This window comes from Lithobates pipiens, unplaced genomic scaffold (genome assembly GCF_037356315.1).
Source record: "Lithobates pipiens isolate NorthernLeopardFrog02 unplaced genomic scaffold, aLitPip1_a1.2 Scaffold_13, whole genome shotgun sequence".
In the NCBI taxonomy this organism is placed as follows: domain Eukaryota; kingdom Metazoa; phylum Chordata; class Amphibia; order Anura; family Ranidae; genus Lithobates; species Lithobates pipiens.
The window spans coordinates 527,788,719-527,815,338 of NW_027507718.1; the positions used below are offsets into that span (position 1 = coordinate 527,788,719).

The 26,620-nt window shown below is 47.2% G+C and overlaps 1 protein-coding gene across 1 annotated transcript in view; it reads left to right on the top strand.

The window, feature by feature from the left end:
* Nucleotides 1-202: 202 nt before the first annotated feature.
* Nucleotides 203-26,620, top strand: part of LOC143976218 (gamma-crystallin-3-like) — a 39,053-nt gene continuing 12,635 nt past the window's right edge. Inside the window, exon 1 of the mRNA XM_077478633.1 lies at nt 203-491. Coding sequence (XP_077334759.1) covers nt 489-491 — 3 coding nt within the window. The 5' untranslated portion in view covers nt 203-488. The remainder of the gene's footprint in view (nt 492-26,620) is intronic.

Genomic DNA, 26,620 nt, shown 5'->3' on the forward strand with positions numbered 1-26,620 from the left:
AACGTGTTCCATAGGAAACCATGGTAAATGGACTGTAGTACAAACCTGCAAAATGCAAAAAGCACTAAAAAAACCATAGGTGTGAATCAGGCATTATAGCACATCAGAAATCAGAACATGCTGTGATGCAATGCAACACACTCCATTTGTTTTTTGTTTTTTTTCCCTTTTGCTCAGAGCTTTCCCGGTAGCTGAAGTCATGAGACGTCATTGCCTTGTTCTTGTGTTGGGACTGTGCTGGGTAAGGCTGCAGCTGTGAACACTCCGTCACTGACCTCCTCCCACCCATACACATCATAGAGATGGTGTGTCCCTTTAAGCCAAGCTGTGTGTGATTTATGCATGTCTGACACACCCAGTGATCTATAAGATCTCCTGCAGTCTCTGTTGTCTCCTCTTCTCTTCTTGTACACTGGAGACCTCCCAGAGACCAGCCATCGCCTACAGGGGACACCGCCTGACCGCCTGACCGCCATCTGCCCCGCACAATGGTATGTCTGACGCTGAGTCTAGGGTTACAGCAGCTGCTGCACATAACAGGTCGGGAACATGCATGGAGGTCGCAGGTTTTGCTCAATCACATCCAGTAGGGATGAGGATTGGCTCCTTTGAAAAGCGATCTGTTTGTTGCACTTTTCAGAGGTGCTTGACAGGCACATAGCTCCCAACTGTCCTGGATTTCGAGGGACTTTCCCTGATTCGGAGCAATGTCCCTCATTCCTCCTCATTTGTCCCATCCTCATTTTGTCCCGTCCTCATTCCTCCTCATTTCTCCCGTCCTCATTCCTCCTCATTTGTCCCGTCCTCATTCCTCCTCATTTGTTTTGTCCTCATTTTGTCCCGTCCTCATTTTGTCCCGTCCTCATTCCTCCTCATTTTGTCCTGTCCTCATTCCTCCTCATTTTGTCCCATCCTCATTCCTCCTCATTTTGTCCCCTCCTCATTTTGTTCCATCCTCATTCCTCCTCATTTTGTCCCGTCCTCATTCCTCCTCATTTTGTCCCCTCCTCATTTTGTCCCGTCCTCATTCCTCCTCATTTTGTCCCCTCCTCATTTTGTCCCCTCCTCATTTTGTCCCCTCCTCATTTTGTCCCGTCCTTATTCTTCCTCATTTAGTCCTGTCCTCATTCCTCCTCATTTTGTCCCGTCCCGTCCTCATTCCTCCTCATTTTGTCCCGTCCCGTCCTCATTCCTCCTCAATTTGTCCCGTCCCGTCCTCATTCCTCCTCAATTTGTCCCGTCCCGTCCTCCTTCCTCCTCAATTTGTCCCGTCCCGTCCTCCTTCCTCCTCAATTTGTCCCGTCCCGTCCTCCTTCCTCCTCAATTTGTCCCGTCCCGTCCTCCTTCCTCCTCAATTTGTCCCGTCCCGTCCTCATTCCTCCTCAATTTGTCCCGTCCCGTCCTCATTCCTCCTCAATTTGTCCCGTCCTCATTCCTCCTCAATTTGTCCCGTCCCGTCCTCATTCCTCCTCAATTTGTCCCGTCCCTTCCTCATTCCTCCTCAATTTGTCCCGTCCCTTCCTCATTCCTTCTAAATTTGTCCCGTCCCGTCCTCATTCCTCCTCAATTTGTCCCGTCCTCATTCCTCCTCAATTTGTCCCGTCCTCATTCCCCCCTTAAATTTGTCCCCTCCCGTCCTCATTCCTCCTCAATTTGTCCCGTCCCGTCCTCATTCCTCCTCAATTTGTCCCGTCCCGTCCTCATTCCTCCTCATTTTGGTCTGATCTCTCTCTCTCTCTCTATCTATTTTTTTATTTATTATTATGATGATGCTTTTTATCTATCAAGTTTTTTTTTTCCCCAGCGTTTAAACCTTTCATCCAACGTCTAAATTGCTGCATTTGTAAATTCCAAAAGCCAATATAAAGGAATAATAGTGTTAAACGTGTGTGTGTGTGTGTGTGTGTGTGTGTGTGTGTGTGTGTGTGTGTGTGTGTTTCCCCCCCCCCCTCCCCCTCCAAAAGAAATGTCAGCGCCTTTTTTTGAGCAAAAAATTAAAACTGCAGAGGTGATCAAATACTGCCAAAAGAAAGCTCTATTTGTGGGGGGGGGGAGCCGTCAATTATATTTGGGTACAATGTCGCACGACCGCGCAATTGTCAGTTAAAACAACGCAGTGCCGAATCGCAAAAAAATGGCCTGGTCATTTGAGCAGCCAAATCTTCCGGTTAATATGTGATCAGTCGTGTCCAATCACAGCTGATCAGTGTAAACAGGAAGAGCTGTGTATCGACTTTTCCTCTACTGGTGCTGATGGGCATGAGTAGAGGACAGCCGATCAGCTGCTCTCCTATGGGTCTGTGCTGATTATCACTGCAGGATGCCCATCCAGGACCACCAGGTATACCAATTGGTGCCTAATGGGGATGGCACTGTGACGATCAGTGCCTGTCAGTGCCCATCAGTAAAGGAGAAAACTTAAATATTTACGTTTTTTTTGTAACCAATGAAGAAAAAACATTTTATATTTTTGTTTGTAGCGCAAAAGATACAGACCTGCAGAGGTGATCAAACAACCGTGCAATTTGTCATTCAAAACGTAACAGCGCTGAGTATTGGTTTGGGCAGGAAGGGGATGAAAGTGCCCGGTCATAGGTCACACCCTTATCACCCTCTGCTGGGCAGATTTCCCCTGCTGCTTGGCTGCAGAGAAAGGGGACTGAGGAATGAATGTCAGTCCCTTTCTGTGTCGCAAAATTGAGACTGTTTAGACCCATGATATTTCACTAAAGCCCCCCCCCCCCCCAATGGGGCTCCTCAAAAAAAGTAAAAAAATAAAGTAATAAAGAACAGTGTATGTATTCTTTATTTTTATTTTTTTTATTACTACTTTAATTTTAAAAAAATTTTTGTAAAAATAATAGAAACTACTGACCCCAATCTCTGCTCTACCGACACTGTCCATCACCCTACTGCCCTATATATACAGTATATGCACACATTTGAGCTTTTGGGTGCACCCGCTAATGCAATAGGCTGCGCACACCTATGTGCCCGGTATTGACGTGGTTAAAGCAGAACTGCAGTATACTTGCCTTCCCTTCGGTGCAGTGGTGTCCCAGAGATCCCTGTTGGCCCCCACACCTCTTCATCACCGCGTCTTCTGGGCATCCATCCCCCTAGCCCTTTGCATCCCTTTAGATGGGGTTTCGCTTTGGGAGTACCACCCAAAAAAAATTGTTGCCGGGGATGCCCAAAACACTCAGACGCCAAACGGCCTTACATTTTGTTTTTATTGGGGGGGAGGGGGGAATAGCTTTAGATTTTGGCTTTTTTTTTGTTTGTTTGTTTTATTTATTGCATTTTTGTGTAAATGAGATTTGAGGTCTTCTTGACCCCAGATCTCACATTTAAAAGGTCCTGTCATACCATTTTTCTATGACAAGGGATGTTTACATTCCTTGTAATAGGAATAAAAGTGACCCCAAAAAAAAAAAACGATGTTACTTACCTGTAACGGTGTTTCTATGAACCTTCCAGGATGGCACACCTGAGAGATGAGAGCTCCTCCCTACAGGAAACACAATCACATGACCGCTTTGTTATAAGTCCTCACCCCCCCCCCCCCTCCTTGATCCTCAGTATGTAATAAAGTAATCCTGAACTGGTTCACAAGGAGCATTGCTCTACATAGGTACTTACCACCTAGTGTTTAGCTTGTCTTTCCCTCCACATAGGGCGGAAAGTAGCCCTGCCGTCCTGGAAGGTTCATAGAAACACTGTTACCGGTAAGTAACATGCACAAACGATGGCACGGCGGCAACATTTAAAAAAACGTACCTGTACGCCCATTTGCCCATCCATGCCATTCTGCCGACGTACATCAACGTGCACCGGTCGGCATGTGGTTAAAAACAATTTTCTCCTATCACCTTCCAGGACGGCACACCCGAGAGGATAATCAAGTAACCTCAGGCCTACTTTAGGGTGGGACCTCTGCCTGCAAGGCCTTTCTGACAAATGTCCGGCTTTGACCTGGATTTATACCTCCACTCCTTAGTGCAGGGGTCTCAAACTGGTGTTGCAAAACTACAAGTCCCATCATGCCTCTGCCTGCGGGAGTCATGCTTTTAACCATCATGCTTGCAATGCCTCATGGGACTTGTAGTTTCGAAAAACAGCTGGAGGGCCACCAGTTTGAGACCCTTGTCTTAGTGTGTGAGGAAGGTATCCTAGCTGGACCATGTAACTGATCTGCAGGTCTGCTCCACCTATGTCCCTGCCTTCTCTTCGGATGCAGGATCTAGGTGGCATGGGCTCTTAAAGTTAAATCCTGAGAGCCTGTGAATTTTGTAGGTTAGAAAAATTGACTGTCAACCTTCTAGCAATCATGGTCTATAATGTCTGTAACTGCTGCATAGGACCACTAAAAGGACTAAATAGAGACTTGTTCTGTGAAACACGGAACTACTTGGTAAACAAAGAATATCTGGTTTTAAACCATTAGTCTGTTTAGGAGAACGCCTTCGAAAAAAAAAGGGCTCCCTGACAGATAATCCTTACGGATCCCCTTTTTACTTATTTGCCATAGCCATGGTGAAAAGGCAAGAACCCTCTCAAGGATAATAGATTAGGGGGAGGCTTATTCCCTGGGCCTCCGAGGACTGGACAGCCTGGTCTATATACCAGGGGCTCTGGATAGACAGTTGAATAAATGGTTCTACTGTATATTGGGATGTATCTGGTCTTTAACCACTTAACAACCGCCCTATAGCCGAATGACGGCTACAGGGCGGTTTCTTAACTCTGGGAGGCCGTCATATGACGTCCTCCCAGAATTCCGCTCTCGCGCACCCCCTGGGGCGCGCACTCGAGAGCATACGGATCACGGTAAACGACCGCTCATAGCGGCCATTTACCACGTGATCGCTCCGTCAAATGACGGAGTGATCACTTGTAAACAAACCGGCGTCATATTATGACGCCGGTTCCTCCCTCCCCCTCTCTGTACCGATCGGAACAGCGGAGGGGGAAGAGATCGGTGTCAGCAGCGATGTGGGCTGCATCTGCAGTTCCCACATCGCTGCTCACCGAAAATTAACCCCTCAATTCCCTGCAAATACTCTGCATTACTCTGCAATACCCTGCAATACCCTGCAATACCCTGCAATACTCTGCAATACCCTGCAATACTCTGCAATACCCTGCAATACTCTGCAATACTCTGCGTTACACTGCATTACTCTGCAATACCCTGCATTACCCTGCAACACTCTGCAACACTCTGCAACACTCTGCAACACTCTGCAACACCCTGCAACACTCTGCAATGCTCTGCAACACCCACCAATACCCTGAAACACTCTGCAATGCTCTGCAACACCCGCCAATACCGTGCAACACTCTGCAATGCTCTGCAACACCCTCCAATATCCTGCAATGCTCTGCAACGCAATACTCTGCAACGCCATACTCTGAGATACCCAGCCATACTCTGAGATACCCAGCCATACCCAGCCATAGTCGGTGATACCCTGCAATACCCAGCCATAGACACCCCCCCCTCCCGCCGCCCTCCGGTGCTTCTACCGACTCGCCAATACGATCAAATCCAGAATCTTTTTTTTTTTTCAGGCTTCCCAGCTTAGAGGTGAGATGCGGGGTCCTATTGACCCCATATCTCACTGTAAAGAGGACCTGTCATGCCATATTCCTATTACAAGGGATGTTTACATTCCTTGTAATAGGAATAAAAGTGATCAAAAAAATTTATTTTTGGGGAACAAAATGTCAAGCTAAAATAAATAAAGTAAAATGAACAATAACATTTTTTATTTTTTTTTTAAAGCGCCCCTGTCCCCGTGTGCTCGCATGCAGAAGCGAACGCATACGTAAGTCCCGCCCACATATGAAAACGGTGTTCAAACCACACATGTGAGGTATCGCTGCGAACGTTAGAGCGAGAGCAATAATTCTAGCCCTAGACCTCCTCTGTAACTCAAAACATATAACCAGTAAAAAAAAAATTAAATCGTCGCCTATGGGGATTTTTAAGTAGCGAAGTTTGGCGCCATTCCACGAGCCTGTGCAATTTTGAAGAGTGACATGTTGGGTATCGATTTACTCGGTGTAACTTCATCTTTCACATTATGCAAAAATTGGGCTAACTTTACTGTGTTTTTTTTTTTTAAGCACAAAACAGTTTTAAATACCACCAAAAGAAAGCTCCATTTGTGTGAAAAAAAGGACAAAAATTTCATAAGGGTACAGTGTTGCATGACTGAGTAATTGTCAATCAAAATGTGAGAGCACCGAAAGCTGAAAATTGGTCTGGTTATTAAGGGTGTTTAAGTGCCTAGTGGTCAAGTGGATAAACCAGAGACTCTGGATAGACAGTTGAATAGATGGCTCTATATTTAGCATGTACTGTATCTGGTCTATAAACCAGAGGCTCTGGATAGACAGTTGGATAAATAGACCAGATTCATCCTAAATACGGCCATCAACCAAAGGCTCTTGGTGGGCAGATGGAGATTTGGAGTTTTGGTGCAGTTAAAATAAAAACTCATCTCTAAAACACTTAGTAAGTAAATGAGTGTATTTAGCATTTTAGACAACCAGTTGTAAGGTTGTTTTTCTTGAGTAACAGTTTCTTATTAAAACCTATTAAAAATTCATACTGCTTTGCAATTTAAAAGGTTGTGGATTTACCTTGCTCTAAATGTTAACAAGTTAATATAAAAAAAGTAAAAGTAAAAAAGCAAGTAATAACGGTAAAAACAATAAAAAATAAAATAAAAATGATAATATTATTAAATATAATCATAATATTGCTAAATATAATTTGCCACAAAAAAAATGGTACACTTTATCATTATCCAACGTATATCGCCTTTCTCCAGGATCTTTTCTGTTGTCATGCAGCACCCTCTGGTTACTTCATAGAGGTAAAACAATATTTCTCCAGTCATCTTCCAGGACAGCACACCTGAGAGATGACTGGTCCACCTGACAGGAAACACAATCAACAACAAGTTAAAAAGTTCCCACCCCTCCCTCAGACCCTCAGTTCTTGATTGTGTTACCCACGGGATGGCAGCGAAACCAAGTTTCTCCTTTTTTATTTTTGTTGAGATGTCTGGGACCTCATTTTTTTTCCCTAGAGTTGATTATCTTTCCCTGGGACTCAGCAGACAGGGTCTGCGATACTCCCTTGTAACCCCCAGAGACACCTGGGGGAGATAGTGCTCACTCAAGGTCTCTTTAGAGAGCCTTGTTCTCAGCCACGTGGGACAGGGGAGTTGTCCTAAACGTGCTGCTCCCCATTTATGCTGGTGCCTACCTTGAACTTTGTTCGTTGGTGGAGTGAGGTGAGCTGCATCCTTCCAGGAGTGCTGAACGTGGATGGCGTGCGTTCCAGCACTACGGCGCATGTCCGGAAGTTCGGACGCGTCACTTCCGGGCATCGAGTTTCCGGATGGAGACCTTGTTGGTACTGTGATGTCTGGACGCACCGGCGTGCGTTCCAGCATCACGGCGCAGGACCGGAAGAGGGCAGTACGTCATTTCCGGGCGACAGACCTCCCAAAGATGGCGCCGATCGGCGGTTTATTTAAACAGCAGAGGGTGCAGTGGAAAGCACCCAGGCTACATTCTGGTGAAGCGCCTTGTGCATTGCAGTATCTCCAAGGCAAACAGGGGAACGCTCAAGACTACACCTTGATCCAGCGATCCTGCAGGGCAGCTAAATCGCCATGGAACTGGAAGGTCCGTCTGAGCAGACAGCCACTGAGGTCGCCACAGGGGGTGAGTGATCCAGCTGTGTTTTAGGGTCAGGGTACTCTGAGACAGACCCCCCGTGGCCCTTTTAGGACATGAGTAGCTAATTGCCTATTTTTTTACTATTTCCAGGGACTGAAGGCTCTGCCCAGGGGTCAGCCTGTAGGTCTAAAGGAAAGGCTACTTCAAAGTCCAGGCATTGTGGTTATTGTAATTTTAAGTTAGCACAAGACAACAGCAAGCCTTTCTGCGATAGATGTATCTTTAAGCTCGCAGGCAAGGAGACCGCCCAGGTCGTGAAGGAATGTAGGGCCTAACAGTCAGAAATGTTAGCCACCCTTCAATCTTTTCAAACTACTCTAGTGAAGAGTCAGGATGAGGGTCCTTCTGGGAGAGAGACTCCTCATTCACAAGAGAATTTTTCCACATCTTATACGGAGAGTTCCCAGGGCCAGGTCTCCCTGTTGTCTGAGGTGGAGGAATGTCAGGTCCCAGAATTTAGTTCTGGGGAGGAAGATTCAGACCAGGATAGCCAGGGGGAGGCAAAACCTGGGGGACTTTTGTTCTCGAGTGAGGACATGGAAGGTCTATTAAAGGCCATTTGCACCTCGGAAGATATCCAGGTCCCCTCTGCTCAGGTTTCAGCACAGGACAGGGTGTATAGGGGCCTAGGAAGGTTGCAGGCCAGAACCTTTCCCATCCACCAGTCTCTGAAAGAGATAGTCCTCAGAGAATGGAAGGAACCTGAACGTAAGCTCCTCAGACTGAAAGCTTGGAAGAGAAGGTGTCCCTTTAAGGATGAGGAGGAGGAGAAATTTTTTAAAACTCCTCGTTTGGATGCAGCCCTAGCGCAGGTGTCTAAGAGGTCTGATTTATCCTTCGAAGATTCTGGAAATATCCAGGATCAGATGGATAGAAAGTCTGAGACATTACTCAAAAGGGCCTGGGAGGCGAATGCGGCAGCAATGGCGCCGGCTCTAGCTTCCGCCTGTGTAGCCAGAAATGCAGACACCTGGCTTGGCAAATTAATGGATCACGTCTCCCGGGGTAAGGAGACTAAAGAAATTGTAGACTCGCTGGAGATAATCAGTCGAGCGGTAGCATATGTGGCAGATGCAGCGGGGGAGACTGTTAGGACCACAGCTAAGGCAGCAGCACTTTTAAACTCCGCCAGGAGGGCCCTATGGGTAAAGACCTGGGATGGAGATTTCACTTCCAAGTCTCGCTTATGCGGCATTCCCTTTGAGGGTTCCCTGCTGTTTGGGTCAGGCCTAGATCAGGTTCTGTCCCGATCTACTGAAAAGTGAAAGAAGTTCCCGGTGAAGCCCAAGAGGGAAAGGGGTAAGAAATGTTTTCGAGGCCCCCACTCAAAGACTCATCATAGAGGGAAAGTTGAACAGAGGAAGAAGTGGAACCTTGGAAAAGGAAAAGATAAGAGTGCAGTTCTTTTCTCCAGTTCCGGAGCCTCTCAGAAAGAAGGCAAATGACGCCACCGTAAGGGTGGGCGCAAGACTCAGCAACTTCCTTCCCCATTGGGAAAGGATTACGCAGAGTCCATATATTTTAAATCTCTTAGAAGAGGGGTACAGACTGGAATTCCAAAGTCTTCCCACACAGAAATTTCTGATTACTTTTCCTCCCAGGGACCCAGCCAAGGCGGCGGGGTTACTGAGAAATTTAAAGGAGCTGGCAGAGCAAGGGGTTATTGCTCCAGTACCAGCCAGTCAGTTAGCCCAGGGTTTTTACTCACACGTGTTTGTGGTTCCAAAACCCTCAGGCAAATTTCGGTTAATAATAAATCTGAGAGGACTAAACCGTTACTTACTTCAGAAGAGGTTCAGGATGGAGAGTATTTACTCAGTAAGAAAACATCTTCAGGCAGGAGTTTTTATGGTGACTCTGGACCTGAAGGACGCGTATCTACACGTACCCATTGCTCCCGAACACCAGAAGTACCTAGGCTTCGCAGTTCACATACAGCAGAAGGTACAACACTGGCAGTTCAGAGCTCTTCCCTTTGGGCTGGTGGCAAGCCCAAGGGTATTCACAAAAGTGATGGCCGAGGTCGTAGCATACCTACACCTGCAGGGGATAAGGTTAATACCCTACCTGGATGACTTTCTGATCTACAGTGTGGATCAGAGGCAAGCAGTGATAGACAGAGACATCGTGTTAGAGACTCTGGAGACCTTGGGCTGGATGGTCAGTCGGGAGAAGTCCTCACTGACACCATCTCAGTCCAAACTATACCTAGGCTACCTGTTAGACTCACAGGCACAGAAGGTATTCTTACCAACAGAAAAGGTAGTGAAGGTCCAGAATGCGGTTGTCACCCTTCTCGAAAGTGGAGAAGCCTCTATGAGATATATAATGAGACTGCTGGGCCTCATGACGGCCTGCATAGCGGCAGTAACCTGGGCACAACTTCATTCTTGACGACTTCAGACTTTCCTACTTGCCTCATGGGGAGGAAAGAGAGAAACATTGGAGAGGCGAGTGTCCCTCACAGAGGAGGTCTCTCTCTCTCTGCGGTGGTGGCTCAACCCACACAACTTGTTGAAGGGTCGCCCCTGGTCCCAGGTAAACCCATTGGTCTTGACCACGGACGCCAGCGCTTGGGGCTGGGGGGCTCATCTGGGAGACCAATATACCCAGGGGTCCTGGAACCGCAGCCAAGCCAGGGAATCTTCCAATTTCAGGGAGCTCCTGGCAGTAGGCAAAGCCCTAGAGTATTTCCAACAGCAGCTGCAGGACAGAGAGGTTCAGGTCCTCTCAGACAACCGGGTCACGGTTGCATACCTAAACCACCAAGGGGGGACAAGGTCTGGCAAACTGAGGGAGTTAGCACAGCAGATCCTTGGGGAAGCAGAAAGGAGTGTCCTTTCACTGTCAGCGATTCATATAAAAGGCTCACTCAATCTGCAGGAATAAAGGAAAAGGTCTGGTGTCCCCAGTGACACACTTCCATCCCTGTAATATATAACAAACAACAAAGGATTCGTCCTGGGACTTTAAATGAAGTGGGTACTGTTTCCGCCAGTAAACATAACAGTAGTAGATATAATATATGGTTTATTCAAGTACAATTGTTTACATGGATAAATAACATCAACGGTTGCCAATATAAAATATATAAACAAGGAGTATTGGTACATAAATGTAGAAGTAGTACATGGTACACGGGCATCATACTACCCGACTAGTTTCGTGAGATCCAGCTCGCTCTTCAGGGGTGGATGTGTGTAACAATGTACCTAGGATGAACAAAAATATATATATATTTGGCAATATAGCACAGTATTAGTTATAACAGCGCAGGGTAGGAGGGGTTGTAGGCCCCCCCATACTTACCACTGAGCTTGGCCATGGCTCCAGGTGTGCGGCCTCGAGACGGCAGCAGTGTATGCCTCCCCTGGGAGCTGAGGGGCAGGATCAAATGGGACCCCATCCAGGGCCAAACGGAGAGCAGGCATGGCAAAGGTGTAGTGATGTATCCCTAGGGTCCTCATTGGTCGATAAAAAGTATAGGCTGTGAACATAAGTATGTTTGTCAGGCATCTGAAGTAGTAGAGTAAAATCAATAGATATTGGTATAAAGATATGTATGCATGTATGCATGAATGAAAGGCCTGAGCCAAAAGTTGTAGGGCCATGAAGATGGTTAGAAACCTAGGACAACAGAGGGGTACTACCAGGTGACAAAGAGAGGGGGAAAAGAGGTGAACTACAATTGTGTGGGTAGTGATGTATCCCTAGGAACCTCATTAGTCCATAAAGCGTATAAGCTATAAACAAATATGTTTATCAGGCATCTAAAGTAGTAAAGTAAAATCAATGAGTATAGGCATAAAGATATGTATAGCCAAGTAAAGCCTGAATCAAGGATGGTAGGGACGTGGAGATGGTGGAAACCATAGGGTAGCAAGGGGGTACTGGTAGGTGACAAGGTAAGAAAATAAAAAAAGAAAGATGGACTCGTGTGGAAAAATCATCAGTATCCAAAAAAAAATAAAAATAAAATAAGAATAAGTGCTCGTAAGATTAACAATGTGTCAGATATGCAAGTGTGCCTAAATAAGGTAAGTATCAAAAAGGTGAATATGGTAAGTACCTGAGTCAGGTGAATATCCTAAGTATAAAAGTAATGAGACACAGCAAGCAGGCAGATTTCCTAAGCAGACAGCCCATCCTTCAAGGGGAATGGGGATTGAGCAAGGAAATCTTCTTCCTGATTTGCAGACATTTTGGCAAGCCAGAAATAGATTTATTCGCTTCCCGGAGGAATGCGAAGGTCTGCAGGTTTTTCTCCCTTTACAAGGATCAAGAAGCAGAAGGGATAGACGCTCTTGTACAGGTGTGGGATTTCAGGCTGGCCTATGCCTTTCCCCCACTGCTACTCCTTCCCAGAGTTCTACAGAAGTTAACCTACTCAAGGACAGACCTGGTGCTGATAGCACCCTGGTGGCCCAAGAGGGTTTGGTTTCCCACCATTCAGAGTCTCTCGGTAGCTCCCCCGCTGCATCTGCCGGTGCAATGAGGTCTGCTCAGTCAGGGTCCAGTCTTTCACCCCGACCCGGGACATCTCTCTCTGACAGCATGGCTATTGAGAGGGAAATACTCTGTGACAGGGGCTGTTCGGAGAGAGTGATAGACACTCTTCTCCTCAGTAGGAAAAGGCGTCACCAGAAAAATTTATGCAAAGGTCTGGAAAGTTTTCTCCCATTGGCTGCAGTCTAAGGAGGGGGCTCTCCAGATGATACCTACCATCCTAGACTTTCTTCAAGAGGGGGTGGACCAAGGTTTGGCAGTCAGCACCCTCAAAGTCCAAGTGGCAGCCCTGTCCGTGTTTTTTGACAGGAAGCTAGGACAAGAACCACTGATAAAAAGATTTTTGTTGGCCAGGGAAAGGGTAGTTCCAGTCAGGTCGGTCAGTTGCCCTCCATGGGACCTGTCCCTGGTATTAGATGCCCTAACAAAGGGGCCTTTTGAGCCGGTGGCTCAAATTTCTGTTAGACTTTTATCATTTAAGTTGGCCTTCCTTCTGGCTATCACTAAGGCCAGAAGGGTGGGTGATATACAGGCCCTTTCGATTAAAGAGCCGTTTTTGCGTATCCTAGAGGATAGGGTAATCCTCACTCAGGATCCTCTTTATTTGCCAAAGGTGGCTTCGCTATTTCACAGAACACAGGAGATTATTCTCCCATCTTTTTGCCAGAATCCCAAGAATAAGGAAGAGGAAAGATTCAATTTCTTAGATGTCAGGTGCTGTCTCCTAGTCTATTTGGAAAGAGTGAAAGACTTTAGGAGATCCAGTCACTTATTGATCACCTTCTCAGGGAAGAGAAAGGGTCTACAAGCTTCTAAGGCAACGATAGCTAGATGGGTCAGACAAACCATATCTATTGCTTATAGGCAGGCATGTAAACCAGTGCCAACCCGCCTTAAGGCAGATTCAACCAGATCCCTGGCGACCTCCTGGGCAGAAAGGGCAGGCGCTTCAATCGACCAGATCTGCAGAGCAGCAACATGGACGAGCCATAGAACATTTCTGAGGCACTACAGAGTGGAGCTGTTGTCCCCTCAGGATTTGGCATTTGGCAGGAAGGTCCTACAAGCGGTTGTCCCGCCCTAAAGGTAGGCCTGAACTTCTTGCTTATCGTCTCAGGTGTGCCGTCCTGGAAGATGACTGGAGAAAATGACCAGTTAGTATAGAAGTCAATGCAAGTCGCCCGAAGTCGCCACAAAAGTAGTACAGGAACCTTTTTTCTAAGTCGGAGCGACTTGAGTCGCTCCTATTAGAACGGTTCCATAGTACAGAACGGAGCGCGACTTGCCAGGCGGCAAAGTCACCTGGACAAGTTGCCCCTGTGTGAACCGAGCCTTACACTTACCAGTAACGGCTTTTCTAGGAAATCTTCCAGGACGGCACCCTTGTTTTATTGGTGTGGTATATTTATTCCTCACAGAATGTTCCCTCTGACACCGGTGTGGGCTTTTCTTTACCATAACTGAGGGTCTGAGGGAGGGGTGGGAACTTTTAAACTTGTTGTTGATTGTGTTTCCTGTCAGGTGGACCAGTCATCTCTCAGGTGTGCCGTCCTGGAAGATTTCCTAGAAAAGCCGTTACCGGTAAGTGTAACTGGTCATTTTCAAGCAACAAAGGTTTTCAATTTAGCATACGGTAGGAACAAGAGTTTAAAGACTGAGGGATATATATATATATATATATATATATATATATATATATATATATATATATATATATATATATATATATATATATATATATATATAATGCAGTGGTTAATATATCCAACATTAATTTTAAAATCACCAGTATTCCTTCCTATTTTCCCCAATTCAGAAAGCAACATTAGTGGATTTACACCCAACATTCGCCCAGTGAAAAAGACATTCTCCAACATCTGGCCACAGTTGTTCTTCAATAGAATGATGCATTTACTGCCATATTAAATCTATTTTAAAAGAAGGGATGTTACCCAGTCCATGCACACTTACCTGCCATTCCTACAACCTGTTTGTAAATGCAGTAAAATGTGTCGCGTTCAGATGCCAAATAATTGCAGTTTTGATTGTCTATGAGAGAGTGATGAATCTGAGTTCTTTGACTTTTTTAAAAATTTTATCCACTTCCGGACCGCCGCAAGCCAATGTACGTCCCTACTATGGGGACAGATATCGTTGTTATGGCAGCAGCTAGCTGCCATAACCCTGGTATCCCCATGTTCGGCCGGTGGTCCGGTACACGATAAAAGTGTGGCGGATTCGCCGCAAGATCACTTTTATCGGCGGCGGGATGGGGGGCCCCTCTCCGGTGTCAGAGGGAAAATTCTGTGAGGAATAAATATACCACACCAATCCTCATCAGATGGCCATGCCCCATGGCTATATAGGAGTCGGCAGAGAGTGGGCGCCAAAACAAAAACAGATGAAGGCATCAACAGAACAAGAGCGGCTTTTAAAAAAAAAAATAGAGGGTAACCGGCAGCGAGGAAAAAGACAGCAGCGGGAAGAGACGGCGATGGCTGGAAGAGGCCGCTAGAGAGAAGACAGTTAGAGAACATGAGGGGCCGCATGCCCCCCAAGTTGGGGGCATGCCGCCTGGTATGGTTTCGGGGGGAGCTTGCTTGGTGGCATGCTTGGATAAGGGTCTGGTATGGATTTGGGGGGGCCACATGTTATTTTTTTTAATTTAGGGTGGGCCTGGTATGGACCTGGGGGGCAACCTGACTCGTTTTTTTTCGTGAATTTTTTTGCTGGCAAATTTTTTATTTCTTTTTACATTCAGCTTTCAGCGGAGAACCCTGCTGCCAGCTGATGACTCATCGGTTGTTAAGGAAGCTGCGGCCGGCTTCCCGGCCGCCTGCTTAGCAACCAGCAATGTACAGTGGTAAATTAAGAACTGCAAAACACATAAAAAAATTGCATCAAAAATGCACCACTTGCGTTTCTGGTGCAGCTCCATTGAAGTCTATTTCATGCAAAACGCAAACTGCAGCGGGAAAAAAGTCCCCGACCCTTTCCAAAAAAATGCAATACCGCAATACGCACAGATGTAAACTAGTTCCATAGGAAACCATGTTAAATGGACTGTAGTGCATTTCTGCAAACTGCAAAACGCACTAAAAAACGCATAGGTGTGAACATAGGGTTAATCTTCACTGCTTCGTATTAGAATAAAAGGGTCTCAGTTGTCAACAGTATACACATGTAAAGGCAAAAAAAGCACACAAATCCTAGTGTTCTCTAGGGATGGCCGAACGGTTCGCCCGGCGGTCGTTTTGCGGCGAATTTCGGCTATTCGCTGTCCGCCCGATCGGCGGACTATTGCCGCCGTTCGCCCGGCGGACTTCCGTGTTTACTGTGTAAAAGAACTTTGACCTATGATGACACATCCATCATGGGGTACAGGACAGCCAATTGAGACATTACAGCCCATGGACACTTGGACATTCCCCCTAACTTATAAATAGACCCGTTCCGGCGGCCATTTTACATTCTTTCTACTGTCACTATAGGGAGAGGTTGCTGTGTGGAGCAGGGAGAGACTTCAGTGACCCAAATCGCTAGCTATTAGGTCCATAAAAGTTCTTTTAAGGACTGGTATCATGGTATAGGTGTTAGGTGTAGTGCAGGATATAGGTTTGAGGCACTGCTGTGCTAGTGATTGTTGCAGCAGCCTGAGTGTCTTTTGTCAGTGTAGAGAAAGGGACAGGACGCTGTGTGCAGCAGGGACAGTCAGTTTAATCATTAGCTGTTACTATTAGGTCCACAAAGGTTCTTTTCAGCACGTATAATATTCTTTCTTCCAAATATAGAAAGAATATTATACTTGACTGCTGCCCTTCTGCTGCAGTAGTCCTTTATGAGTATAGGGACTGAGGTACAGTCTGCTAATCATTCACAACCTACTAGTTCCACAAAGGACTGGTAAGGTATAGGGTACTACAGCACATAGGGTTGAGTGAGGTACAGTCTGCTATTCCTTAAGGACTGGTATAGGTCCACAATATATAGAGTTGAGGTGCACTACTGCTGACTGCTGCCCTATTCTGCAGCAGTCCTTTATCAGTATAGGGACTGAGGTACAGTCTGCTAATCATTCACAACCTACTAGTTCCACAAAGGTCCTTATAAGGACTGGTAAGGTATAGGGTACTACAGTACATAGGGTTGAGTGAGGTACAGTCTGCTATTCCTTAAGGACTGGTATAGGTCCACAATATATATGGTTGAGGTTATCCTGGCTGACATTATCCTGGATGATGAACAGGAGCCAGGCCACCAGACCGCTTCCAGTTTAGTGCAAATGGGGGCCTTCATGCTCCAGTGTTTTAATAGGGACCCCCATATAAAAAGCATAAGGGTCAAGGACCAGTACTGGGTGGCAACGTACTTAGACCCCCGGTACAAACACAAAATGGCGGAAATGTTACAGCCGTCACAGAGGGCTGTTAGAATGGAGCACTTCCAGGCCTTGCTTCGAGTAATGCTGCATTCTGCTTTTGCGTGCGCTGGCAGAGGAGCCATTCCCACTCCCAGAGAAGGAGTTGCGGGTACCAATCCAACAGCGCCTGCAAGAAGAGGCCGGTTTGAAGATGTGTTGGTGACTTCGGATATGAGGTCATTCTTTCAGCTGACCCATCGACAGGTGTCATCCGGATCCAGCATCAGGGAACGCCTAGACCGTCAGGTGTCCGACTACATCGGGTTAACGGCCGATGTGGACGCTCTGAGGAGTGATGAACCCCTGGACTACTGGGTGGGCAGGCTTGACCTCTGGCCAGAGCTTGCCCAATTTGCAATCGAACTGTTGGCTTGCCCCTCGTCCAGTGTCCTGTCCGAAAGGACGTTCAGCTCAACAGGGGGGATCGTGACCGATAAGCATTTGGCTCACTTCCTTGTCCAAAAAAAGCACACCGTACTATATGCCCGTACCCTCCTCTTTGAAGAGGTTGAGCGGTGTCATATTTCTACTGGGGCTGCTTATTATGAGGGGCTCCTACCATCCCTGTGCTGTGCTGACTTCCTCTTGGGGCTGCTTATTATGAGGGGCTCCCACCATCCCTGTGCTGTGCTGACTTACTCCTGGGGCTGTACCTCTGCTGTGCATATTATGAGGGGCTCCCACCATCCCTGTGCTATGCTCATTATGAGGGTCTCCCACCATCCCTGTGCTGTGCTGACTTCTTCCTGGGGCTGCTTATTATGAGGGGCTCCCACCATCCCTGTGCTATGCTGACTTCCTCCTGGGGCTGCTTACGGTGCAGGTGTCAGTGCTCTCTATCACGCTGCTGATGTCAGTGCTCTCTATCACGTTGCTGGTGTCAGTGCTGTATATCACGGTGCTGGTGTCAGTGCTCTCTATCACGCTGCTGATGTCAGTGCTCTCTATCACGTTGCTGGTATCAGTGCTGTATATCACGGTGCTGGTGTCAGTGCTTTATGTCACACTGCTGATGTCAGTGCTCTCTATCACGGTGCTGGTGTCAGATCACTCTATCATGGTGCAGGTGTCATTGCTGTATGTCAGGCTGCTGATGTCAGTGCTCTCTATCACGGTGCTGGTGTCAGATGACTCTATCACGGTGCAGGTGTCATTGCTGTATGTCCCGCTGCTGGTGATCATCTCCTGCACCCTCTTCTTTGCCTACCCTGACCTTCCGTCTCCTCCATTGCCTTCATGCGCTCCACAGTCCTGAATTGTCACAACAATTTCACATATAAAAAAAGAATGCTTGTAGTTGTCAATCCCAGATTCACCTCATACATGTGTTATGTCATTAGCCATGTGGTGGGACTATGTTTGCACAGCTAGTAATTATTTTGTGGCTGCAAATTTGACCTGTAGGTTTGAAAAGTTCGCCTCCCATTGAAGTCAATGGGGCCCGCCGCGAACGTTACGGTTCGCAAACTATCAGCCGCGTTCGCGAAACGTCCCGTCGGAAGTTCGTCCATCACTAGTGTTCTCAGTAAAAACTTATTTAATATGGAGAAAAGTAATAAACTTACAAACAAAACACTCAATCCAGTGCTAGCTGTATATCGCATGTGTTTTTACAAATTCCGGCACTCAGCCGAGTTAAAAGATGGCCGTGGGATGACGTCACATGTGGGACATCCTGTGGACGGGACTTCCTCTACTGAGGCTTGAGTGCTTTGTTTATAAGTGTATCACTTTTTCCATATTAAATTCGTTTTTATACAGAGAGGACTAGGATTTGTGTGCTTTTCTTGCCCTTACATGTGTACTGGTGACACCTGAGACCCATTCATCCAAATATGAAGCAGCAAGGATTAGGAGGCAACATCTTTAACTTCCATCTTCCTATAGGGAAAACTGCGAGTTATGACCCACTGGCAATGCGAGGGGGGTCATAACTGGAGGTGAGAGGCCATGTTGTACCGGTGGTGGGATCACAACGTTTTTTTTTACTTTTCTGACACAGAAGTGATTACTTGGAAGCTGGATTATTTGACACTGAAATAATTGGGCAATCAACTGATTTTCTTTCCTGAAACCCATGATCGCACCGTCTATGATCAGCTTTACTGGCAGAAATAACCTAAACATCCTTTGTCTCCTTGACTGTCCTCTCCTTGCTCCTGTGCCTCCAGGAAGGGGTCCCTCCAGCATCTGAGCTCCAGGCCAGAGGTTACCCCCCCCCAAGCTAGGGGGCACGGCAGCACATACACACATATATATATATATATATATATATATACAGTGGTGTGAAAAAGTGTTTGCCCCCTTCCTCATTTCCTGTTCCTTTGCATGTTTGTCACACTTAAGTGTTTCGGAACATCAAACCAATTTAAACAATAGTCAAGGACAACACAAGTAAACACAAAATGCAATTTGTAAATGAAGGTGTTTATTATTAAAGGTGAAAAAAAATCCAAACCATCATGGCCCTGTGTGAAAAAGTGATTGCCCCCTAAACCTAATAACTGGTTGGGCCACCCTTAGCAGCAACAACTGCAACCAAGCGTTTGCGATAACGTGCAATGAGGCTTTTACAGCGTCCTGGAGGAATTTTGGCCCACTCATCTTTGCAGAATTGTCCTAATTTAGTTACATTAGAGGGTTTTCGAGCATGAACGGCCTTTTTAAGGTCATACCACAACATCTCAATAGGATTCAGGTCAGGACTTTGGCTAGGCCACTCCAAAGTCTTCATTTTGTTTTTCTTCAGCCATTCGGTGGTGGACTTGCTGGTGTGTTTAGGATCATTGTCCTGCTGCAGAACCCAAGTTCATTTCAGCTTGAGTACACGAACAGATGGTCGGACATTCTCCTTCAGGATCTCTTGGTAGACAGCAGAATTCATAGTTCCTTTTATCACGGCAAGTCTTCCAGGTCCTGAAGCAGCAAAACAGCCCCAGACCATCACACTACCACCACCATATTTTACTGTTGGTATAATGTTCTTTTTATGAAATGCAGTGTTCCTTCTACGCCAGATATACTTGGACACACACCTTCCAAAGAGTTCCACTTTTGTCTCATCCGTCCACAGAATGTTGTCCCAAAAGTCTTGGGGATCATCAAGATGTGTTGTGGAGAAATTGAGACGAGCTTTGATGTTCTTTTTGCTCAGCAGTGGTTTTCTCCTTGGAACTCTGCCATGCAGGCCATTTTTGCCCAGTCTTTTCCTGATGGTGGAGGCATGAACGCTGACCTTAACTGAGGCAAGTGAGGCCTGCAGTTCCTTGGACGTTGTTGTGGGGTCTTTTGTGACCTCTTGGATGAGTCGTCGCTGCGCTCTTGGGGTAATTTTGGGCGGCCGGCCACTCCTGGGAAGGTTCACCACTGTTCCATGTCTTCGCCATTTGTGGATAATGGCTCTCACTGTGGTTCGCTGGATTGCCAAAGCTTTGGAAATGGCTTTATAACCCTTTACAGACTGATAGATCTCAATTACTTTCTTTCTCAATTGTTCCTGAATTTCTTTGGGTCTCGGCATGATGTGTAGCTTTTAAGGATCTTCTGGTGGACCTTACTGTGTCAAGCAGCTCCTATTTAAGTGATGCCTTGATTGTGAACAGGTGTGGCAATAATCAGGCCTGGGTGTGGCTATAGAAATTGAACTCAGGTGTGGACAACCACAGTTATAGTATGTTTTAACAAGGGGGGCAATCACTTTTTCACACAGGGCCATGATGGTTTGGATTTTTTTTCACCTTTAATAATAAACACCTTCATTTACAAATTGCATTTTGTGTTTACATGTGTTGTCCTTGACTATTGTTTAAATTGGTTTGATGTTCCGAAACACTTAAGTGTGACAAACATGCAAAGGAACAGGAAATGAGGAAGGGGGCAAACACTTTTTCACACCACTGTATATATATATATATATATATATATATATATATATATATATATATATATATATATATATATATATATATATATATATATATATATATATATATATATATATATATATATATATATATATAATATATAATATATAATTTCTTCATCAGTTTAGGCCAATATATATTCTTCTACATATTTTTGGTAAAAAAAAAAAAAAAATCTCAATAAGTGTATATTGATTGGTTTGCGCAAAAGTTATTGCGTCTACAAACTATGGGATATATATATATATATATTTTTTTTTGCTAGTAATGGCTGCGATATTGTGAACAAATCGGACACCTAACTGACACTTTTTGGGGACCAGTGACACCAATACAGTGATTAGTGTTAAAAATATGCACTGTCACTGTACTAATGACACTGGCCGGGAAGGGGATAACATCAGGGGTGATTAAAGGGTTAAATATATGCCTAAATTGTGCTTACTAACTGTGTGTGGAGAAGGGGGGGTGTTTCTTGATTGGGGGAAGGTAAAGATCAGGGGTGGACTGACAACTCATGGGGCCCCCGGGCAATAGGAGAAGATTATGGGGCCCCCAGGCAATAGATTATGGGGCCACACAGTATACACACACACACACACACACACACACACACACACACACACACACACACACAATCATGCAGTATACACACACAGACACACAATATACACATGCAGTATACACACACAGACACACAATATACACATACAGTATACACACACAGAATACAAATACACACACTGAAAAGGTACTGGAGAGGCGGGGCAGCTATAATCTACAGATTTTTACGTACTGTCCCTGGTTTTATTGAGGCTGGCAACTCTGATGGGGCCCCTTAGTGGCATGGGGCCCTCGGGGGGGCCGAATGGTCAGTCTGCCCCTGGTAAAGATCTGTGTTCTTACTTAGCAGAAACACAGAATCAGTGCATTCCCCTATTACAGAACGGCGGTCAGCCTTGTTTTCATTCTATATATATGTGTGTGTGTGTTTATTTCAATGTGTGTATAGAGATAGATAGAGAGATAGAGAGAGAGATAAAGTTAATGACACCCCTAGATCATTTCACAGATTGCAGTGCGAACAATGAAATGGTGCAGGAATCGGATCGCATGGGTATGAACACCCATGCGATCCGATTCCAGTGCAGACCAAATAAAAGGTCCTGTACCATTTTTTGGTGCAATTGCAATATGATGTAAATTTACATTGCATAAACATTGCATGTGATATGCACAGCAATGCGTCACATATATCTGTGATTGCACGATTGTGATGCCAGCCTCTTTCCCTCTCGCTCGATCTATTTACAGTATCTCACAAAAGTAAGTATACCCCTCACATTTTTGTAAATATTTTAGTCTATCTTTTCATGTGACAACACTGAAGAAATTAGACTTTGCTACAATGTAACGTAGTGAGTGTACAGCTTGTATAACAGTGTAAATTTGCTGACCCCTCAAAATAACTCAACACGCGACCATTAATGTCTAAACCGCTGGAAACAAAAGTGAGTACACCCCTAAGTGAAAATGTCCAAATTGGGCCCAAAGTGTCAATATTTTGTGTGACCACCATTATTTTACAGCACTGCCTTAAACCTCTTGGGCATGGAGGTCACCAGAGCTTCATAGGTTGCCACTGGAGTCCTCTTCCCCTCCTCCATGATGACATCACAGACCTGGTGGATGTTAGAGACCTGCTACTGGGGACTCTGATGTGAAGGGGGCTGCTGGTGGGGACTCTGATGTGAAGGGGCCTTCTGGTGGGGACACTCTGATGTGAAGGGGGCTGCTGGTGGGAACACCTGGTGGGGACTCTGTTTTTAAGGGGGCTTCTGGTGGGGACTCTCTGATGTGAAGGGGGCTGCTGGTGGGGACTCCTGGTGGGGACTCTGATGTGAAGGGCGCTGCTGGTGGGGACATTGATGTGAAGGGGGCTGCTGATGGGGACTCTCTGATGGGAAGAGGGCTGCTGTTGGGGGCTTCTGGTGGGGACTCTGATGTGAAGGGGGCTTCTGGTGGGGACTCTAATGTGAAGGGGGCTTCTGATGGGGACTCTCTGATGTGAAGGGGGCTGCTGGTGGGAACTCCTGGTGGGGACTCTGATGTGAAGGGGGCTGCTGGTGGGGACCCTGATGTGAAGGGGGCTTCTGATGGGGACACTCAAAGTTAAAGTGGGCCGGTCATGATGAAGTCCAGGGCCAAATTTTTGTCCTAGTCCAGCCCTGTGTCACTGAATAATGAAGGTGTCATGTTTAATGACACAAAGATGCTATTTGCATAAAACCTTAAATATAGATTTTAACCCATTCACGTATAGCAAAAAAAAAAAAAAGGTTTCTGGCAGAGGCGTAACTAGAAACCTCAGGGCCCCAATGCAAGAAATCAGGAAGGCCCCCCCCCCCCCGAAAAGCATGATTTTGATACTATATTTTTTTCCACTGTAGAACAAAGTAAAACATTTCTGTGCAGCCTGTGTCCCGAGTGAAACCTGTGTCACCAGTGCAGTGGTGGTACTGGAGGGGGGTGGCGGTGGTACTGGAGGGGGATGGTGGTCCTGGAGAGGGGTGGTGGTCCTGGAGGTGGGTGGCGGTGGTGGTACTGGAGGGGGATGGTGGTCCTGGAGAGGGGTGGCAGTGGTACTGGAGGTGGGTGGCAGTGGTACTGGAGGTGGGTGGTGGTGGTGGTACTGGAGGTGGGTGGTGGTGGTGGTACTGGAGGGGGGCTGGTGGTGGCACTGGAGGTGGGTGGCGGTGGTGGTACTGGAGGGGGATAGTGGTCCTGGAGAGGGGTGGCGGTGGTACTGGAGGTGGGTGGCGGTGGTGGTGCTGAAGGGGGGTGGCGGTCCTGGAGAGGGGTGGCGGTGGTATTGGAGGGTGGGTGGTGGTACTGGAGGAGGGTGGTGTTGGTACTGGAGAGGCATGGTGGTCCTGGAGAGGGGTGGCGGTGGTACTGGAGGTGGGTGGCATGTTGGTGGTACTGGAGAGGGGGTGGCGGTGCTACTGGAGGTGGGTGGTGGTGGTACTGGAGGTGGGTGGCGGTGGTGGTACTGAAGGGGGGTGGCGGTCCTGGAGAGGGGTGGCGGTGGTACCGGAGGTGGTTGGCGGTGTTACTGGAGGGTGTGTGGTGGTACTGGAGGAGGGTGGCGATGGTACTTGAGAGGCATGGTGGTCCTGGAGAGGGGTGGCGGTGGTACTGGAGGTGGGTGGCATGGTGGTGGTACTGGAGAGGGGGTGGCGGTGGTACTGGACATCAGGGTTCACAGAGGGCCCCCTTTCTTTAGGATCCCCAGATACCCCCCTTACATCAGGGTCCCCAGAGAGCCCCCCTTACTTTAGGGTCCCTAGTCAGTCACCTTGCTGGACTCCGATGTGCACCTTGGCCCCAGCAGATCTCTGTAACCCCCCCCCCCCCCCGCACCTGGGGGGAGGCAACGATCAGCAGCGGATGTTGATGGGCGGCGGGATCTTCCTGAGTCTCTGCACACACTGGAGAGGGGTCAGCATGGCTGTGAGTGGAGAGCGTGTCTGTCATTTAACAGCAGCGCAGAGCCAGAGACACCGGGACTGACATTTAATTTTCCCTCGTTCTCTCCCCCAGGGAACACTGGCACAGCTGATCTGCTCCCCCTTCGGCCCCCCCTCCCCTCCTCTCTCCTGTGTTCAACGCGGGAAATGTGAGCTTGTTAGCTTCGCACCTGAATGCCCGCGGAGAACACAGGAGAGGAGAGGAGAGGAGGGAAGGGGGGGCCGAAGGGGGATCAGATCAGCTGTGCCAGTGTTCCCTGGGAGAGAGAACGAGGGAAAATTAAACGTCAGTCCCGGTGTCTCTGGCTCTGCGCTGCTGTTAAATGACAGACACGCTCTCCACTCACAGCCCCGTGGATAGCAACCACAGTGATGGAATTCCAGGGCCCAGTCGCAACTGCGACTGTTGCGACCCTGATAATTCCGCCACTGGTTTCTGGTCTGGTTTTGTTACCTTTTTGAATAGCAATGCAAGCAAAAGGATACAATTGTTGTACAAAAACACTATACAAACTTGAACACGGTACACAGTAAAAAGCTATTCATTCTGCATGCCATGCAAAGTGTCACAATGTGAGTGTGTAAGCAGTAGGGATGAGCCGAACACCCCCCTGTTCGGTTCGCACCAGAACCTGCGAACAGACCTAAACTTCGTGTGAACTTTAGAACCCTATTAAAGTCTATGGGACTCGAACGTTCACAATCTAAAGTGCTAATTTTAAAGGGTAATATGCAGGTTACTGTCCTAAAAAGTGTTTGGGGACCCGGGTCCTGCCCCAGGGGACATGGATCAATGCAAAAAAAAGTTTTAAAAACGGCTGTTTTTTCAGGAGCAGTGATTTTAATAATGATTAAAGTGAAACAATAAAAGTGTAATATTCCTTTAAATTTCGTAGCTGGGGGGTATCTATAGTATGCCTGTGAAGGGGCACATGTTTTTGCTGCTTAGAACTGTCCCTGCACAAAGTGTCATTTGTGCAGGAAAAAAAGTCTTTTAAAATCACTTGCGGCAAAATTGTCGGCTCCCCGTAATACAGAGAACACTCAATGAGTGTTCTCTGTATTGGCCGACAATTCATTCATTCATTGATATATATAAAAAAAAAAAAGCGTGGGGGTTCCCCTAAATTCAATTACCAGGCCCTTCAGGTCTGACATGGATATTAAGGGAAACCCCGTGTCAAATTAAAAAAAAAATTGACGTGGGGGTCCCCCTAAATATCCATACCAGACCCTTCAGGTCTGATATGGATATTAAGGGGAACCCCGCATCAAATAAAAAAAAAAATTAAAAATCCATACCAGACCCTTTATCCGAGCATGCAACCTGGCAGGCCGCAGGAAAAGAGGGGGGACGAGAGAGCGGCCCCCCTCCCTCCTGAACCGTACCAGGCCACATACCCTCAACATTGGGAGGATGCTTTGGGGGTCTGTGACCCCTCAAAGCACCTTGTCCCCATGTTGATGAGGACAAGGGCCTCATCCTCACAACTCTGGCCGGTGGTTGTGAGGGTCTGCGGGCAGGGGGCTTATCAGAATCTGGAAGCCCCTTTAACAAGGGGACCCCCAGATCCCGCCCCCCCTGTTTGAAATGGTAAGGGGGTATAAAAGTACCCCTACCATTTCACAAAGAAAGTGTAAAAATGGTTAAATAAGACAAACACACTTTTGAAAAATTCCTTTATTAAAAATAAAAAAAATATAAAAAAGATTCCAGCGGTGCTAATCCACTCTTGCTATCCAGCGACGGATCTCCGGGGTCCAGCGATGGAAGATCATATCCAGCGACGGGGGATCTCTCAGTCCAGCGCTGTCCATACATACGTCTTCTGTCTCCAGTGCGGAGACACTGCGAAGATCTCAGTGCTGACGTTTCTTATATTAGGAGGGCGGGGCCACCCGTCACATGACCCCGCCCCTCTGACGCTGGAGAGGGAAGCCAGGGGTTCCCCAGTGACGTGTGGGTGGACTGGAGGAGGGTGGCGATGGTACTGGAGAGGCATGGTGGTCCTGGAGAGGGGTGGCGGTGGTACTGGAGGTGGGTGGCATGTTGGTGGTACTGGAGAGGGGGTGGCGGTGCTACTGGAGGTGGGTGGTGGTGTTACTGGAGGGTGTGTGGTGGTACTGGAGGAGGGTGGCGATGGTACTGGAGAGGCATGGTGGTCCTGGAGAGGGCTGGCGGTGGTACTGGAGGTGGGTGGCATGGTGGTGGTACTGGAGAGGGGGTGGCGGTGGTACTGGACATCAGGGTTCACAGAGGGCCCCCTTTCTTTAGGATCCCCAGATACCCCCCTTACATCAGGGTCCCCAGAGAGCACCCCTTACTTTAGGGTCCCTAGACAGTCACCTTGCTGGACTCCGATGTGCACCTTGGCCCCAGCAGATCTCTGTAACCCCCCCCCCCGCACCTGGGGGGAGGCAACGATCAGCAGCGGATGTTGATGGGCGGCGGGATCTTCCTGAGTCTCTGCACACACTGG